At 39.0% G+C, this 19,643-nt stretch overlaps 1 protein-coding gene across 1 annotated transcript; it reads left to right on the top strand.

Annotated features, from left to right (window-relative positions):
• Positions 1-18,462: 18,462 nt before the first annotated feature.
• Positions 18,463-19,395, top strand: LOC102407105 (olfactory receptor 10G9-like). The gene has a single exon (XM_006056044.2). The coding sequence runs from the start codon at positions 18,463-18,465 to the stop codon at positions 19,393-19,395; it is 933 nt and encodes a 310-aa protein (XP_006056106.2).
• The last annotated feature ends 248 nt before the right edge of the window (positions 19,396-19,643 follow it).

Genomic DNA, 19,643 nt, shown 5'->3' with positions numbered 1-19,643 from the left:
TAAAACTGTACATGAAAAACAGAATGGTTCCAAAGAGGGAAAGGAGTATGTCATGGTTGTATATTGTCAATCTGCTTATTTAACTTATATGCAGAGTAAATCATGTGAAATGCCAGGCTGGACAAAGCACAAGCTGGAATCAATATTGCTGGGGAAAATATCAATAACCTCAGATATGCAGATTACACCACACTTATAGCAGAAAGCAAAGAACTAAAGAGCCTCTTGATGAAAGTGAAAGAACAGAGTGAAAAAGCTGGCTTAAAACTCAACATTAAAAAACTAAGATCATGACATCCAGTCCCATTACTTTGTGGCAAATAGATAGGGACACAATGGAAACAGTGACAGACTTTATTTTGGGGGGCTCCACAATCACTGCAGATGGTGACTGCAGCCATGAAATTAAAAGACACTGGCTCCTTGGAAGAAAAGCTATGACCAAACTAGACAGTGTATTAAAAAGCAGAAACATTACTTTGCCAACAAAGTTTAAAAATAAAAAAAATTGTAAAAAGATTAAGCTGAAAAAAAAAAGTCTGTCTAGTCAAAGCTATGACTTTTTCAATAGTCATTTATGGGTGTGTGAGACTTGGACTATAAAGAAAGCTGAGTGCTGAGGAATTGATGCTTTTAAACTGTGGTGTTGGAGAAGACTCTTGAGAGTCCCTTGGACTGCAAAGAGATCCCACCAGTCCATCCTAAAGAAAATCGGTCCTGAATATTCATCCTAACTTATGCTGAAACTGAAACGCCAATACTTTGGCCTCCTGTTGCAAAGAACTGACTCATTGGAAAGACCCTGATCCTGGGAAATATTGAAGGCAGGAGGAGAAAGGGATGACAGAGGATGAAATTGTTGGATGACATCACTGACTCGATGACATGCATTTGAACAAGATTCGGGAGTTGTTGATGGACAGGGAAGCCTGGCATGCTGCAGTACGTGGGGACGCAAAGAGTCAGACACAACTGAGTGACTGATCTGAACTGAACTGAATATAAAGAAAAGCTGAAATTGTGTACAATGGAAAGTGAGGCAGAAATGATGTTTTTAGTTTAATCCAAAATATTGTTGAATTCAAGATTGTTGCTATTTTTCAAGGAAAGATTCACCAATGTGAGAGAATTGAGGTTCTCTGCTCTTAATAAAGCCCACACAGAGTGGATACTCTCGCCAGTCAATCTGGCTGAAGCTACATTAAAGCTATATTCTTCAAATGAAAGAGTAAATAGCAGTGACAATTACTCTCATATCCTATGTGGGTATCAGAACCAAAAAAATGAAACAAACGTATCTCTAAAATTTCTACTGTACCAGTGGGATCCCATCACCAGGATAAATCCCAGAGATTAGATAAAGTATGAAAATTTTCGTCAGGTGCATTGCAAGGTAGCCTGAGACCTAAGGCTGGCATTATCAGAGAGAGATAACAGGGTTTGACTTGTCTGTTTATGCTATAGCAACTTTGTCCCTTTTCATATGTCCCTATTACTAATTGTACACATACAGATATGTGTATGTTGTGTGTATATACATATATGTGTGTGTATATATATCTGCAGTTTGTGTTATGTATTACACATACAGAGAGAAAGAATAAGTATAGAAACAGAGGCAGAGAGTGAAAGACAGTCAAGACTTGATAACCACAAGTGATTAGCAATACCTTATCTAACGATGTTAGATAACAATATGTTATCTCTCAATGAAAGCTTAAGAGAGAAAGCAAGTGGAAATGAGAGAAATTTACCTTTCTAAGAACTCACCTTCACTGCATGATTATGTATATATATTTTATAAATATATAAATATGCTATGCTATGCTAAGTCACTTTAGTCATGTCCGACTCTGTGTGACCCCATAGACGGCAGCCCACCAGGCTCCCCCGTCCCTGGGATTCTCCAGGCAAGAACACTGGAGCAGGTTGCCATTTCCTTCTCCAATGCATGAAAGTGAGAACTGAAAGTGAAGTTGCTCAGTCATGTCCGACTCTCAGCGACCCCATGGACTGCAGCCTACGAGGCTCCTCCATCCATGGGATTTTCCAGGCAAGAGTACTGGAGTGGGGTGCCATTGCCTTCTCCAAATATATAAATATAACTATATTGATAATTTAAATTTAATATATTTAAATTTATAAAAATATAACTATATAAATTTATAAAAATATAAAATTCATTTGTGTTTACCCTTCACCCTGAAGAATGAACACTCAGCATGCTATGTCAAGGCACTTATTTGCAAGTTACTACTCAAAGAGCTGGTGTATCTGTGGTTGCTTGTTGAGAAAGAGTGGTTCATTTCTGTTCAAGGACCCAATTAACTTAAGGGCAGAGAATGGAAACTCACATAGCTAGAAAGGTGGAATGTAACTTGATTTGCTCTATCAGGGAATAGGATTACTCTTGGGTGTTCAGGCTCCCTAGATGAACAGAAAAACAACAGAAAGGGACTAATGAAAGATTTTTAATAATTACCTACATATTTCCCTATGTGTTTGTTATCTAAACACTCCTGAGAGGAGTTCATGACTTTCTGCACCTAGTACTTATGCCTAAGAGGAAAGAAGGACTCAGTTACCCTATTTCCTTATCAGTGATACAGATAAACTCACAACTGTTTATTCTAAACATAAAATTGCCCAGAACCCATAAATGGTCATCTCACTTTTCCCCCTTTTATTTGCCATGAAGTGATGGGACCAGATGCCATGATCTTAGTGTCTTTATTGTTGAGTTTTAAGCCAGCTTTTCCACTCTCAGTTATCCCTATTCATTATGGAGTTGAGCCAGATTCTATGTTAACTATTTACTTCTTATAATTTAACTATTTACTTCTATAATTTAGGATCCTTTTCAAGTCCTAATAAACTCAGAGAAAACAGCTTCAAGGAATCAATCATACACATCATGTTACTACAAACAATATTTTAAAATTCAGGTTAACAGAGGAACAACACCATAATAATGTCTCTGAGAACAAGTTCAGGGCTCCACAGAAGTTATTTCAGTTATTTCAAGGAGAGTCTCAAGAGAATACATCAAAATACAGCACAATGTGTTGAAAGTTTAGCTCAGCTTTCATCATTCCTGAGAAACCTGTATGCAGGTCAAGAAGCAACAGTTAGAACTGGACATGGGGGGCGGTCCTAAGATGGCAGAGGAATAGGACGGGGAGACCACTTTCTCCCCCACAAATTCATGAAAAGAACATTTGAATGTTGAATAAATTCCACAAAACAACTTCTGAATGCCAGTAGAGGACATCAGGCACCCAGAAAAACAGCCCATTGTATTCAAAAGGAGGTAGGAAGAAATATAAAAGATAAAAAGAGAGACAAAAGAGATAGGGACAGAGATCTGTCCCAGGAAGGGAGTCTTAAAAAAGAGAGGTTTCCAAACACCAGGAAACACTTTCACTGGTGAGTCTGGTGGTGAGCCTTGGAACCTCAGAGGGCAACATAACCAGAAGGAAAAATAAATAGATAATTAAAACCCATAGATTACATGCCCAATGGTAACTCCCAGTGGAGAAACAGCGCAGACGCTTACATCCGCCACCAGCAAGCAGGGACTGGGCAGGGAAGCGCGGGCTGCATTGCTTAGAGAAAGGACCCAGCCTGAATGCCCCTAGGGCAATCTGAGGGAACTAACTTCAGATAGGAAACCAGACTGGGCTAGCTACCCCGCGAAAAGCCCTAACCTAAGACACCGTCAGGCCCGCTCACAGAACAAAGGACTGACTAGAGCTAGCCGGCTGTGGACCAGCCCATCCCCCGCTAGAGACAGGAAGGCGAGAGCAGCCAGAGCCAGAACGGGGCAATAGCGGCCCCAGAGAGGCATCATCTACCAAACTGCAAGCAGGCTTCATTGCTAACTAAGATTTCTTGGGATTCTGGACGGTGGACATCCACCTGAGAAGGTGCACTGGTTGTACACCCAGAAAACCAAGCGGCAGGGACGGGGGAGGCGATAAGTCGCAGCAACTGCACTCGCCAAACACCTGCTCACCTGAGCTGCTTGGGCCTGGGAAGGGCACAAAACGCAGGCCTAACCAAGTCTGTACATCTGAGGAGTACCCTAGTGCCTGAACCTGAGCGGCTTAGACCCGGGGAGTGCATACAACCCAGGGCCAGCCTCAGACAGTTCCCGACAGAGCAACCTAGAGCCTAAGCAGTGTAGACAGGGAAAGCACATACGCCGTGAGCAGGGGCAAACCCACTGTGGCTGAGACACTGCGAGCACATGCCAGTGTTATTTGTTTGCAGTGTTTCTCCCTCCCCACAGCACGACTGAACAAGTGAGCCTAAAAAGTGTCCACCACCGCCCCCTTGTGTCAGGACAGAAATTAGACACTAAAGAGATCAGCAAACAGAAGCTAAAACAAACCGAGGGTACGCCTTGGAAGTGACAGGTGCAATAGATTAAAACCCTGTAGTTAGCACCGACTACATAGGAAGGGGCCTATAGATCTTGAGAAGCATCAGTGCTGTATAGATGGAGAAGTCTTGAAGCTACTGTAAGAAGAAGACTGAAAACCAAAGGCAGGAGGCTTAAATCCAAATCCTGAGAACAACAGAAAACTCCTGACTCCAGGAAACATTAATCAATAGGATCTCATCAAACACCACCATTCCTACACTGAAACCAAGCACCACCCAAGGGCAAATGAGTTCCAGAGCAAGACATACCATGCAAATTCTCCAGCAACAAAGGAACACAGCCCTGAGCTTCAATATACAGGCTGCCCAAAGTCACTCCAACCCCACTGATATATCATAACTCATTACTGGACACTTCATTGCACTCCAGAGAGAAGAAATACAGCTCCACCCACCAGAACACTGACACAAGCTTCCCTAACCAGGAAACCTTGACAAGCCACCAATACAACCCCACCCACAGCGAGGAAACTCCACAATAAAGAGAACTCCACAAACTGCCAGAATACAGAAAGGTCACCCCAAACACAGCAATATAAACAAGATGAAGAGACAGAGGAATACCAAGCAGGTAAAAGAACGGGATAAATGCCCACCAAACCTAACAAAAGAGGAAGAGATAGGGAATCTACCTGATAAAGAATTCTGAATAATGATAATGAAAATGATCCAAAATCTTGAAAACAAAATGGAGTTACAGATAAATAGCCTGGAGAGGATTGAGAAGGTGCAAGAAAGGTTTAACAAGGACATAGAAGAAATAAAAAAGAGTCAATATATAATGAATAATGCAATAAATGAGATCAAAAACACTCTGGAGGGAACCAACAGTAGAATAACAGAGGCAGAAGATAGGATAAGTGAGGTAGAAAATAGAAAGGTAGGAATAAATGAATCAGAGACGAAAAAAAATAACTAATTAAAAGAAATGAGGACAATCTCAGAGACCTCTGGGACAATGTTAAACGCCCCAACATGCGAACCATAGGAGTCCCAGAAGAAGAAGACAAAAAGAAAGACCATGAGAAAACACTTGAGGAGATTAATAGTTGAAAACTTCCCTAAAATGGGGAAGGAAATAATCATCCAAGTCCAAGAAACCCAGAGAGTCCAAAACAAGATAAACCCAAGGCGAAACACCTGAAGACACATATTAATCAAATTAACAAAGATCAAACACAAAGAACAAATATTAAAAGCAGCAAGGGAAAAACAACAAATAACACACAAGGGGATTCCCATAAGGATAACAGCTGATCTTTCAATAGAAACTCTTCAGGCCAGGAGGGAATGGCAAGACATACTTAAAGTGAGGAAAGAAAATAACCTACAGCCCAGATTATTGTACCCAGCAAGGATCTCATTCAAATATGAAAGAGAAATCAAAAGCTTTTCAGACAAGCAAAAGCTGAGAGAATTCAGCACCACCAAACCAGCTTTCCAACAAATGCTAAAGGATATTCTCTAGACAGGAAGCACAAAAGGAGTGTATAAACTCGAACCCAAAACAATAAAATAAATGGCAACTGGATCATACTTATTGATAATTACCTTAAACGTAAATGGGTTGAATGCCCCAACTGAAAGACAAAGACTGGCTGAATGGATACAAAAACAAGACCCCTACTTATGTTGTCTACAAGAGACCCACCTCAAAACAGGGGACACATACAGACTGAAAGTGAAGGGCTGGAAAAAGATATTCCATGAAAATAGAGACCAAAAGAAAGCAGGAGTAGCAATACTCGTATCAGATGAAATAGACTTTAAAACAAAGGCTGTGAAAAGAGACAAAGAAGGACACTACATAATGATCAAAGGACCAATCCAAGATATAACAATTATAAATATATATGCACCCAACATAGGAGCGCCACAATATGTAAGACAAATGCTAACAAGTATGAAAGGGGAAATAAACAATAACAAAATAATAGTGGGAGACTTTAATACCCCACTCACACCTATGGATAGATCAACTAAACAGAAAATTAACAAGGAAACACAAACTTTAAATGATACAATAGACCAGTTAGCCCTAATGTCCTAATCTATAGGACATTTCATCCCAAAACAATGAATTTCACCTTTTTCTCAAGCACACACAGAAACTTCTCCAGGATAGATCACATCCTGGGCCATAAATCTAGCCTTGGTAAGTTCAAAAAAATTGAAATCATTCCAAACATCTTTTCTGACCACAATGCAGTAAGATTAGATCTCAATTACAGGAGAAAAACTATTAAAAATTCCAGCATATGGAGGCTGAACAACACGCTTCTGAATAACCAACAAATCACAGAAGAAATCAAAATATGCATAGAAGCGAATGAAAATGAAAACACAAGCCAAAGCCTATGGGATACTGTAAAAGCAGTGCTAAGGGGAAAGTTCATAGCAATACAGGCATACCTCAAGAAACAAGAAAAAAGTCAAATAAATAACCTATGCTGGATCATGGAAAAAGCAAGAGAGTTCCAGAAAAACATCTATTTCTGCTTTATTGACTAGGCCAAAGCCTTTGACTGTGTGGATCACAATAAACTGGGGAAAATTCTGAAAGAGATGGGAATACCAGACCACCTGACCTGCCTCTTGAGAAACCTATATGCTGGTCAGGAAGCAACTGTTAGAACTGGACATGGACCAACAGACTGGTTCCAATTGGAAAAGGAGTACGTCAGGGCTGTATATTGTCACCCTGTTTATTTAACTTATATGCAGAGTACATCGTGAGAAATGCTGGACTGGAAGAAACACAAGCTGGAATCAAGATTGCCAGGAGAAATATCAATCACCTCAGATATGTAGATGACACCACCCTTATGGCAGAAAGTGAAGAGGAACTCAAAAGCCTCTTGATGAAAGTGAAAGTGGAGAGTGAAAAAGTTGGCTTAAAACTCAACATTCAGAAAACAAAGATCATGGCATCTGGTCCCATCACTTCATGGCAAATAGATGGGGAAACAGTGTCAGACTTTATTTTTGGGGTCTCCAAAATCACTGCAGATGGTGAAAGCAGCCATGAAATTAAAAGACACTTACTCCTTGGAAGGAAAGTTATGACCAACCTAGATAGCATATACAAAAGCAGAGACATTACTTTGCCAACATGGTCCATCTAGTCAAGGCTATGGTTTTTCCTGTGGTCATGTATGGATGTGAGAGTTGGACTGTGAAGAAGGTTGGGCACCAAAGAATTGATGCTTTTGAACTGTGGTGTTGGAGAAGACTCTTGAGAGTCCCTTGGACTGCAAGGAGATCTAATCAGTCCATTCTGAAGGAGATCAGCCCTGGGATTTCTTTGGAAGGAATGATGCTAAAGCTGAAACTCTAGTACTTTGGACACCTCATGTGAAGAGTTGACTCATTGGAAAAGACTCTGATGCTAGGAGGGATTGGAGGCAGGAGGAGAAGGGGACGACAGAGGATGAGATGGCTGGATGGCATCACTGACTCGATGGACATGAGTCTGAGTGAACTCTGTGAGTTGGTGATGGACAGTGAGGCCTGGATGGACAGGGAAACCTGGCACGCTGCGATTCATGGGGTCGCAAAGAGTCAGACACGACTGAGCGACTGAACTGAACTGAACACCTAAAGCAACTAGAAAATAAAGAAATGAAGAACCCCAGGGTTAGTAGATGGAAAGAAATCTTAAAAATTAGGACAGAAATAAATGCAAAAGAAACAAGAGAGACCATAGCCAAGTCAACAAAGCCAAAAGCTGGTTCTTTGAAAGGATAAATTGACAAACCATTAGCCAGACTCATCAAGAAACAAAGGGAGAAAAATCAAATCAATAAAATTAGAAATGAAAATGGAGAGATCACGACAGACAACACAGAAATACAAAGGGTCATAAGAGACTACTATCAGCAATTATATGTCAATAAAATGGACAACGTGGTAGAAATGGGCAAATTCTTAGAAAAATACAACTTTCCAAAAATGAACCAGAAAGAAATAGAAAATCTTAACAGCCCCATTACAAGCATGGAAATTGAAAGAGTAATCAGAAATCTTCCAGCAAACAAAAGCCCAGGTCCAGATGGCTTCACAGCTTAATTCTACCAAAAACTTACAGAAGAGCTAACACCTATCCTACTCAAATTCTTCCAGAAAGTTTCAGAGGAAGGTAAACTACCAAGCTCATTCTATGAGGCCACCACCACCCTAATACCAAAACCTGACAAAGATGCCACAAAAAAAGAAAACTACAGGCCAATATCATGGATGAGCATAGATGCAAAAATCCTTAACAAAATTCTAGCAATCAGAATCCAACAACATATTAAAAATATCATACACCATGACCAAGTGGACTTTATCCTGGGGATGCAAGGATTCTTCAATATCTGCAAATCAATCAGTGTAATACACCACATTAACAAAATGAAAAATAAAAGACATATGATTATCTCAATAGATGCAGAGAAAGCCTTTGACAAAATTAAAAATCCATTTATGAAAAAAAAAAAAACCTCTCCAGAAAGCAGGAATAGAAGGAACATACCTCAATATAATATATGACAAACCCACAGCAAACATTATCCTCAATGGTGAAAAATTGAAAGCATTTCCCCTAAAGTCAGGAACAAGACAATGGTGCCCACTCTCACTTTACTATTCAACATAGTTTTGGAAGTTTTGGCCGCAGCAATCAGAGCAGAAAAAGAAATAAAAGGAATCCAAATTGGAAAAGAAGAAGTAAAACTCTCACTATTTGCAGATGACATGATCCTCTACATAGAAAACCCTAAAGACTCCACCAGAAAATTACTAGAGCTAATCAATGAATATAGTAAAGTTGCAGAATATGAAATCAACACACAGAAATCCCTGGCATTCCTATACACTAATAATGAGAAAATAGAAAGAGAAATTAAGGAAACAATTCCATTCACCATTGCAATGAAAAGAATAAAATATGTACAAATATATCTACCTAAAGAAACTAAAGACCTATATATAGAAAACTATAAAACACTGGTGAAAGAAATCAAAGAGGACACTAATAGATGGAGAAATATACCGTGTTCATGGATTGGAAGAATCAATATAGTGAAAATGAGTATACTACCCAAAGCAATCTGTAGATTCAATGCAATCCCTATCAAGCTACCAACAGTATTTTTCACAGAGCTAGAACGAATAATTTCACAATTGGTATGGAAATACAAAAAACCTCAAATAGCCAAAGCAATCTTGAGAAAGAAGAATGGAACTGGAGGAATCAACCTGCCTGACTTCAGGCTCTACTACAAAGCCACAGTCATCAAGACAGTATGGTACTGGCACAAAGACAGAAATATAGATCAATGGAACAAAATAGAAAGCCCAGAGATAAATCCACGCACCTATGGACACCTTATCTTTGACAAAGGAGGCAAGATTATACAATGGAGAAAAGATAATCTCTTTAACAAGTGGTGCTGGGAAAATTGGTCAACCACTTGTTAAAGAATGAAACTAGAACACTTTCTAACACCATGTGTGTGTGTGTTAGTTGCTTAGTCATGTCTGACTCTTTGCAACCCCGTAGACTGTAGCCCACCAGCCCTCCATCCATGGGATTCTCCAGGCAAGAACACTGCAGTGGGTTGCCATTTCCTTCTCCATTCCAAAAACAAACTCAAAATGGATTAAAGATCCAAATGTAAGACCAGAAACTATAAAACTCCTAGAGGAGAACATAGGCAAAACACTCTCTGACATACATCACAACAGGATCCTCTATGACCCACCTCCCAGAATGTTGGAAATAAAAGCAAAAATAAACAAATGGGACCTAATTAAACTTAAAAGCTTCTGCACAACAAAGGAAACTATAAGCAAGGTGAAAAGACAGCCTTCAGAATGGGAGAAAGTAATAGCAAATGAAGCAACTGACAAACAACTAATCTCATAAATATACAAGCAACTCTTGCAGCTCAATTCCAGAAAAATAAACAACCCAATCAAAAAATGGGCCAAAGAACTAAATAGACATTTCTCCAAAGAAGACATACAGATGGCTAACAAACACATGAAAAGATGCTCAACATCACTCATTATCAGTGAAATGCAAATCAAAACCACAATGAGGTACCATTTCACACCAGTCAGAATGGCTGCGATCCAAAAGTCTACAAGCAATAAATGCTGGAGAGGGTGTGGAGAAAAAGAACACTCTTACACTGTTGGTGGGAATGCAAACTAGTACAGCCACTATGGAGAACAGTGTGGAGAGTCCTTAAAAAACTCGAAATAGAACTGCCATATGACCCAGAATACTTTGGCCACCTCATACGAAGAGTTGACTCATTGGAAAAGACTCTGATGCTGGGAGGGATTGAGGGCAGGAGGAGAAGGGGACGACAGAGGATGAGATGGCTGGATGGCAACACTGACTCGATGGACATGAGTCTCAGTGAACTTCGGGAGTTGCTGATAGACAGGGAGGCCTGGGGTGCTGCGATTCATGGGGTCGCAAAGAGTCGGACATGACTGAGCAACTGATCTGATCTGATCTGATGGCCCAGAAATCCCACTGCTGGGCGTACACATTGAGGAAATCAGAATTGAAAGAGGCACATGTATCACAATGTTCATCGCAGCACTGTTTATAATAGTCAGGACATGGAAGCAACCTGGATGTCCATCAGCAGACGAATGGATAAGAAAGCTGTGGTACATATACACAATGGAGTATTACTCAACCATTAAAAAGAATACATTTGAATCAGTTCTAATGAGGTGGATGAAACTGGAGCCTATTACACGGAGTGAAGTTATCCAGAAAGAAAAACAGCAATACAGTATACTAACACATATATATATGGAATTTAGAAAGATGGTAATGATAACCCTGTATGCAAGACAGCAAAAGAGACACAAATGTATAGAATAATCTTTTGGACTCTGTGGGAGAGGCAGAGGGGTGGGATGATTTGGGAGAATGGCATTGAAACATGTATACTATTATATATGAAACAAATTGCCAGTCCAGGTTCGATGCATGATACAGGATGCTCGGGGCTGGTGCACTGGGATGACCCAGAGGGATGGTATGGGGAGGGAGGAGGGAGGGGGGTTCAGGATGGGGAACATATGTACACCCATGGCAGATTCACGTTGATGTATGGCAAAACCAATACAATATTGCAAAGTAATTAGCCTCCAATTAAAATAAATAAATTTATATTAAAAAATAAAATGAAAGTAATTATGCTCAAAAAAATATAGTGGTTTTGAGGCTGAATATCAGTGGTTGTGGCCACATTTGTGGGGAACTAGGTAAGGAGAGGCCAGAATTTTTCATCTTATTTTTTATTTATTTTTACTTGTTTTGTTTATTCTTATTATTTACTTGTTTCTTTTTGTTAACCACTTTGTACTGAAGTATAGTTTATTCACAATGTTTAGGTTTTTCAGGTGTACAAAATATGATTTAGTTACATATATACATGTGAACTCATATATACGTATATATGCATATATATATATTAAAATTATTTTCCATTATAGGTTATTATAAGATATTGAATATAGTTACTGTTCTATAAAATAGGCCCTTGTTATTTATCTATTTTATATATAGCAGCCTGTTTATGTTAACCACAAACTTCTAATTTATCCTGAAGTTTCTTTTATTTCATTTTATTCTTGAAGCACTAAATAAATAGTTCAAATAATCTCAATGAGGTCCTGACATATAAGGGAAAACATGCCTTCTTATTTTCATATGGAGACTTTCTTGGCATAATGTATTATGAGAGTTATCTGGCCTGTCATATGAACACAAAATTGTAGAATGACTGGCTTTTATCCCTCTACTGAACAACATGCTGATACTGTACTAACACATAGGCAGTAATTTCATACTTTGCCCTCTTCCTTACTCAGACAGTGCAGTGCTGTGCTCAGTTGCTTCAGTCATGTCCAACTCTTTGTGACCCTATGGACTGTAGCCCACCAGGCTCTTCTGTCCATAGAATTCTCCAGGCAAGCATACTGGAATGGGTTTCCATTCCTCTGCCAAGGGATCTTCCTGGCCTATGGATTGAACCTGTATCTCCTGCATCTCCTGCATAGAGGGGAATTCTTTACCACTAAGCCACTGGGGAAGCCCAATCCAGACAGTGAATCTAGGTAACTCCATGGGATGCCTCTGCATTTGACTATATCCAGAAGGAAAAATTAACAGCAAATGACTGTAACCTAATTTAGCGAGCTCAAACATGTTTGTGTGTTGCAGAAATAATGGTTTGATTCACCTTTTTGGCAACACTGGCATGTTGAATTTCCTGATAATAAAATGTTGAAGAAGCGAGTGTCATGAATATTAGCTGTTACCTCCTAACCATTTGGGAAATTAGTATCCAACCTTCTCCATGTGTTTTCTGCATTGTTTCAGTGTATATTTATTTTTGTGTTTTAATTTTCTCCCCTCCATTCACTCCATTGTCATATATAAGACAGGTTCATGATAACTTTATTATTTTATCCATGTGTCACGTTTTGTGATTTATGGACAAAATGCATCTACACTTTTTTTTATTTTTAAACTTTACAATATTGTATTGGTTTTGCCAAATATCGAAATGAATCCGCCACAGGTATACATGTGTTCCCCATCCTGAACCCTCCTCCCTCCTCCCTCCCCATACCAACCCTCTGGGTCGTCCCAGTGCACCAGCCCCAAGCATCTAGTATCGTGCATCGAACCTGGACTACACATCTATACATTTTTTGAGACTACAGATTTGATCTGTATGAAATAAACGGTGATATATTGGCATGACATTTTCTCTGAGAGGAGTGACATGAGGAATTAACTTGCATTATTTTAGGTGCTGATATTGTGTGTGTATAAATCCAAGGGGTAGTATGTTTACAACTTGTAAGTGATCTTTGTGGTGAACTGTCATGGATTGTTATTGATGTATTTGCTTATTCATATATTTTGGCTGTGTATCTTCTATACTCTCTGTGCATGTGGCAATGCTTTCTGCTATAGAAGCCAAAATACCAGATAGTTTCCCATTCATGTAGCTCAGCTGGTAAAAAATCCGTCTGCAGTGCAGGAGACCCCGGTTTGATTCCTGGGTTGGGAAGATCCCCTGTAGAAGGGAATGGCTCCCCACTCCAGTATTCTTGGGCTTCCCTGGTTGCTCAGCTGGTAAAGAATCTGCCTGCAATGTGGGAGACCTGGATTCGATCCCTGGGTTGGGAAGATCCCCTGGAGAATGGACTGGCTACCCACTCAAGTGTTCTGTCCTGGAGAATTCCATGGGCTCTATAGTCCATAGGGTAGCAAAGAGTCGGACATGACTGAGTGACTTTCACTTTCACAGCAAATACAGAAGGTGGGTATGGGATCTAGCCTTGAACAGCAGAATTTGTCAATCTTGACTTTGAATCAGAAGCAAGCAGCAATAACAAGCACATATAAGGGAGAATGAATTTGGATGATGCAGTGATAGCATTGGCAACATCTGGTTTTGAAAGGCAGGACTGACTTCATGCCAGCCATGCTTTAGGAGGTTTATGTTTGTGGTGACCCTCTGTGGGGCTAAACTGCATGGAGATAGCAGTGGACCCTCACCAGATATTCATTGGCATGATTTTGCAATAATTCTACCAGTTTCCTATTTCTTTTACAAGTTTGGTTCTTTGGCTTTTCTGGGTTGTTGCATGTGAGTGTGTATGAGAAAGTATAATGGTATGCTTTAGCTGACACATAAAATTTTGTTTACCCTTCTTTCTTTCACTTAAAAATTATATTATGGGCCACTCTTCAATCAGTAAATCAATATCTAATTCTTATATTTTCTGGTTTCTTTATGCATATGATAATGTATATAATTTAAATACAATTACATTATATCATATATGCTATATTATTATTTTTGCATTTTTGCATTTTTTTTAGTTTTCCTTCATTCCCACCCCTCAACCCCAGATTAGTTTAATAATTATATTTTTATGCTCCTTTATCAATACTTTTAAAATATATAAACTGTCATTGTTTTCTTTACAAAAATGGCACAATGTTATCTACACTCTGTGCATCATATATGCCCCCATGAAAATATCTCATGAAAACCCTACAAAGTTAACTGCTGTTGTTACAATCTTTTAAATAGCTGCTTGATATTTTATAATGTAGCATATTTTGTTCACCCATTCCTCCTTAGGGATATTCTGTTGGCTTTTAGTTGTCATGCCACCATAAAACATGTGTCAGCAATAGAATCTTATTATTGTTAATTATCAACTTGGAAATAATTATCTTTAGGTATTTCTATAGGAAAAGTCTCTCTAAAATTTTAAATAATAAAAATCTTTGGAAATGTAGATGTTTTAAGCCACCTGAAGAAGATGGTGGAAGAGAGACAGTGAGATGAAGAGTGGCAGCAGGTGATGAGAGTTATAATTTCTGGACCATTTTAAGTTCAGAGAAAGCAGTTACAAGTCTACCTGCATCCCCTTTGAGGGGATGGGGTAACTGGATCCTTCTTTCTTCTTAGGTATAAATATTAGTTTCTGAAAGACATGAACTCTTCTCAAGATGATTCAAGTAACCAGCACATAGGAGAAATATGCATGATTATTTAAAACCTTTTATTAATCTTTCTGTTGTTCCTCTGCTTATCAAGGGAACCTGAAGACTCAAGAGTAATCCTATCCCTTGAGACACTAAATCAAGATAATCTCCTACCCATCCAGCTGTGTTAGTTCCCATTCTCTGCATTTAAACTAGTGGGGTTCTTGAACAGAAATCAAGCACTCTTTCTCACTGAGCAATCACGGGAGTATCTGTTCCTTTAGTTGTAACCTGCAAACAAGTATCTCAACATAGCATGTAGGAAGTAAGATTTTGGTATAAACAACAACAACCAAAAGCACAGATCAGTTTTATACTGAAATGAATCACATACTAGAAGGTGAGTTCTTAGAAAGGTGTATTTCTCTTATTTCCTCTTGTTTCCCTTCTTAAACTTCTTCAGAGTTAAGTTACTTGGGGATTGTTAGACTTCCATCTAAATGTAGTCATCAAGTCTCTCTCATATATGTACACACACACACACACACACACATATGGTTGAACCTTGAATAAAACAAGTTTGAACACTCATCCATTTACAGAGTTTTTGAATAAATATATTGGAAAGTTTTTGGAGGTTGCAACAATTTGAAAAAAGTCACCTAGAAATCATAGCCTAGAAATATCAAAAAAATTAAGAAACTGTTAGGTATGTCATGAATACATAAAACATATGGAGATACTAGTATATCCTTAAAGAGGCAAAGATGAGTGACATTTAACATAAAACTAATATTGTGTTAGCTTTTGTACCATTTTACAACTTTACTTTCAAAGAGTTACATTCCCATACAGAATGCCTCTCTTCATCATAATGGAAGAAACATTAGCCTATCATCACAGATATATGGTTTTTTTTTTAAGTAACAATGTTGTTAATATTGTACAATGAATATAGCTATAATACTGTATCGCATAAGAGTTTTCTAACAATTCATTCATTAGTGTATGAACTAGGCTACCTTGAAGCAATCATTTAACTACATCTTCATTATCAATGCATGAATTGTTATAGCTGTAAATAAAGGTGAATTTCTTTTTCACTTATCTTTTCATTTTGATGTCTACTATTAGTGATATGAGTAACACCTACAGTGTCTTCCATCCTGAATGACAACATTAAAATAGTGCTAAAACAGGTGATTCCTTTTGTAAACAGTTGACATAAACTTGCAATATCCATAAATACAGTACAATAAGTGTATTTTCTTATAATTTTCTTTATAGCATTTTCTTTTCTTTAGTTTATTATACAAGTATAGTATATGGTACATATAACATACAAAATATTTGTTAATTTATTGCTATGCCATCAGTAAGGGAAGGTTAGCGGTAGATTATTGGTCATTAAGTTTCTGGGAAGTCAAAGTTTTATATGGATTTTTGACTGTGCAGGGGCTGAGTGAGAAGTTGGTGCCACTAAGCCCTGCATTGTTCACAACATAAATACATAGATGTATATATGAAATAGTAATAAGGACCTACGAATAGCAAGTAAGTTGCTATTGTATGGACAGACAAGTCAAACACATACCTCTCAATGATATTCCTGCCTCAGGTCTCAGGCTACCTTGCAATTCACCTGATGAAAATTTTCATATGTTATCTAACCTGACTGTGATTTATCCTGATGATGGGATCCCCTGGTACAGTAGAAACTTTAGAGATACATTTGTTCCATTTTTTGAGTTCTGATATCTGTCTATATATATATATAGGGTTAACTCTGACTCCATTATTTATTCTCTTATATGAAAAATATAGCTTTAATGTAGCTTAAATCACATTGTCTGCAGATCAGATCCATTTTGTATAGGCTTTGCTAAGAGTAGATATCTTCAATTCTCCTATCTTGGTGAGTCTTCCCTCAAAAAATAATTCATAATAACCCTGACCTCAACATTATTGCATTGTTACAAATATCATTTCTGCCTCACTTTCCATTGTACACAATTCCAACTTTTCTTGACTTCAAGCTGGCATATGCTCTTTTCTCTTATGTTGGCTCTCTCTTTCCTATAACAGGTAGTAACTTTAAATAAGAATCAAATACTTGACAGAATTATCTTCTCTTCTGGGAGTATCACCTGGATTTATGAGGAGTGGAAGATGGGGTGGGGGGCGGTGCTGGGAATATCACCTCTAACAAAGCCAACATTAAAGAATACATATATATTTAAGAGAGTAATATGTATCATTATATTAGAAACCAGTCCCTACCCAGGGACTGTGGTTGGGATAACACGTATGAAGTTTATGTTCTCAGAGCCTCATGAAAAACTATCTAAAAAGAAGACAAGCATGAGGCCAGCAGTGTAGTGAGTGTTGCCATTTTCTGGGTCATATGGGAGGTTGTAGGGATTTTGGATGGAGTTTAGATTCTTAACCTGCTCTGAACTTACTCAAAAAACTGTAAAACAGTAAATTTGAATTGTTTTATGCTACTAAACGGAGAAGGCAATGGCACCCCACTCCAGTACTCTTGCCTGGAAAATCCCATGGACAGAGGAGCCTGGTGGGCTGCAGTCCATAGGGTGGCTAAGAGTTGGACACGACTGAGTGACTTCACTTTCACTTCTCACTTTCATGCATTGGAGAAGGAAATGGTAACCCACTCCAGTGTTCTTGCCTGGAGAATCCCAGGGATGGGGGAGCCTGGTGGGCTACCGTCTATGGGGTTGCACAGAGTCGGACATGACTGAAGCAACTTAGCAGCAGCAGCAGCAGCATGCTACTAAATTTGTGGTATTTACTAGAAGGAGTGATGCTGAAATTGAAGCCCCAATACTTTGGCCACCTGATGCAAAGAGCTAACTCATTGGAAGAGACCCTGATGCTGACAAAGATTGAGGGCAGGAGGAGAAGGGGATGACAGAAGATGAGATGGTTGGACGGCATCATTGACTCAATGGGCATGAGTTTGAGCACACTCTGGGAGATGGTGAAGGACAGGGAAGCTTCGTGTGCTGCGGTTCATGGGGTCACAAAGAGTCAGACATGACTTAGTGACTGAACAACAGTAACAATGATGCATCAATAAATATATGAAATGGATTTCTTGTACTTTCATCTGCATATGTATATATATATCTCAATTTGTGTGTGTGAGAGAGAGAAAGAGAGACAGAGACACAGAGGATGATAATGAAGGTATTCCATGCAGAAATGATCACAACATTGTAATTAACACCCAATTAAAAATAAAATTATTGTAAAGTAATTAACCTCCAATTAAAATAAATAAATTTATATTTTTAAAAAAAGAAAAAACAAAGAAGTTTTGTAATAAAGTGGAGTATAATTTTAGAATTATCTACCATGTATAATGCAATTTCTATATAGAGAATAGGTTCTCAGTTCTCAATTAAATGCTGGATGCTCTTGATATTCCCATAGAGAGAAAGAGAGATCAAAAGCCTGGAGAAATGACAAATATGAGCCTAGTGACAACGTTCATCCTCACGGGCCTTCCCCATGCACCAGAGCTGGACACATTTCTCTTTGGAATCTTCCTGGTGATCTATGTCCTCACTGTGGTGGGGAACCTTCTCATCCTGCTGGTGATTATAGTGAATCCTCACCTGCACACCCCCATGTACTACTTCCTAACAAACCTGTCCTTCATTGACATGTGGTTCTCCACGGTCACTGTGCCCAAAATGCTGATGACCCTGGTGTCCCCAGAAGGCAGTCCTATCTCCTTTCCCAGCTGTGTGGCCCAGCTCTACTCCTTCCACTTCCTGGGCAGCACCGAGTGCTTCCTCTACACCGTCATGTCCTATGACCGCTTCCTGGCCATCAGTTACCCGGTCAGGTACACCAGCATGATGAGTGGGAGGACGTGCGCTCTCCTGGCCACAACCACGTGGCTCAGTGGCTCTGTGCACTCTGCTGTCCAGACCACACTGACATTCCGTTTGCCCTTATGTGGGTCCAACCAGATCCAGCATTACTTCTGCGATGCACCACCCATCCTCAAACTGGCCTGTGCAGACACGTCCACCGTGGAGATGGTGATCTTTGTCAACATTGGGGTGGTGGCCTCAGGCTGCTTTCTCCTGATAGTGCTGTCCTACGTATCCATCGTCCATTCCATCCTGAAGATACACACCTCAGAGGGAAGATGGAGAGCCTTCCAGACCTGTGCCTCCCACTGCACTGTGGTTCTTTGCTTCTTTGTTCCTTGTGTTTTCATTTACCTGAGACCAGGCTCCAAGGAGGCTATGGACAGGATTGTGGCTGTTTTCTACACTGTGATGACGCCCCTTCTGAACCCTGTGGTCTACACTCTGAGGAACAAGGACGTGAAGAAAGCTCTGTTGAAGCTTAAAGACAAAGTAGTGTATTTGCAGAGCTAATAATCTCTGTAATGTACACTTGCTCATTTAAAAAATATAGTAATAGAATAGTACAATGCAACATAGAAATACAATATAGTATAGTACAATATATGATTTTATCAGTGTGAAAATTTTATGTATATAGTTCTCAGTATTAAACTTTATCCAAACTTCTTTGGAAAATTTGTTTCAAGGATATTTTTTAAATTGAAAAAATTACAAATTTTTTATTTATGATAAACATGTTAAATTTTGATCTATGAAGT

The sequence above is a fragment of the Bubalus bubalis genome, chromosome 5, assembly GCF_019923935.1.
Source record: "Bubalus bubalis isolate 160015118507 breed Murrah chromosome 5, NDDB_SH_1, whole genome shotgun sequence".
Classification (NCBI taxonomy): domain Eukaryota; kingdom Metazoa; phylum Chordata; class Mammalia; order Artiodactyla; family Bovidae; genus Bubalus; species Bubalus bubalis.
This window is presented reverse-complemented; position numbering and strand designations above follow the sequence as displayed.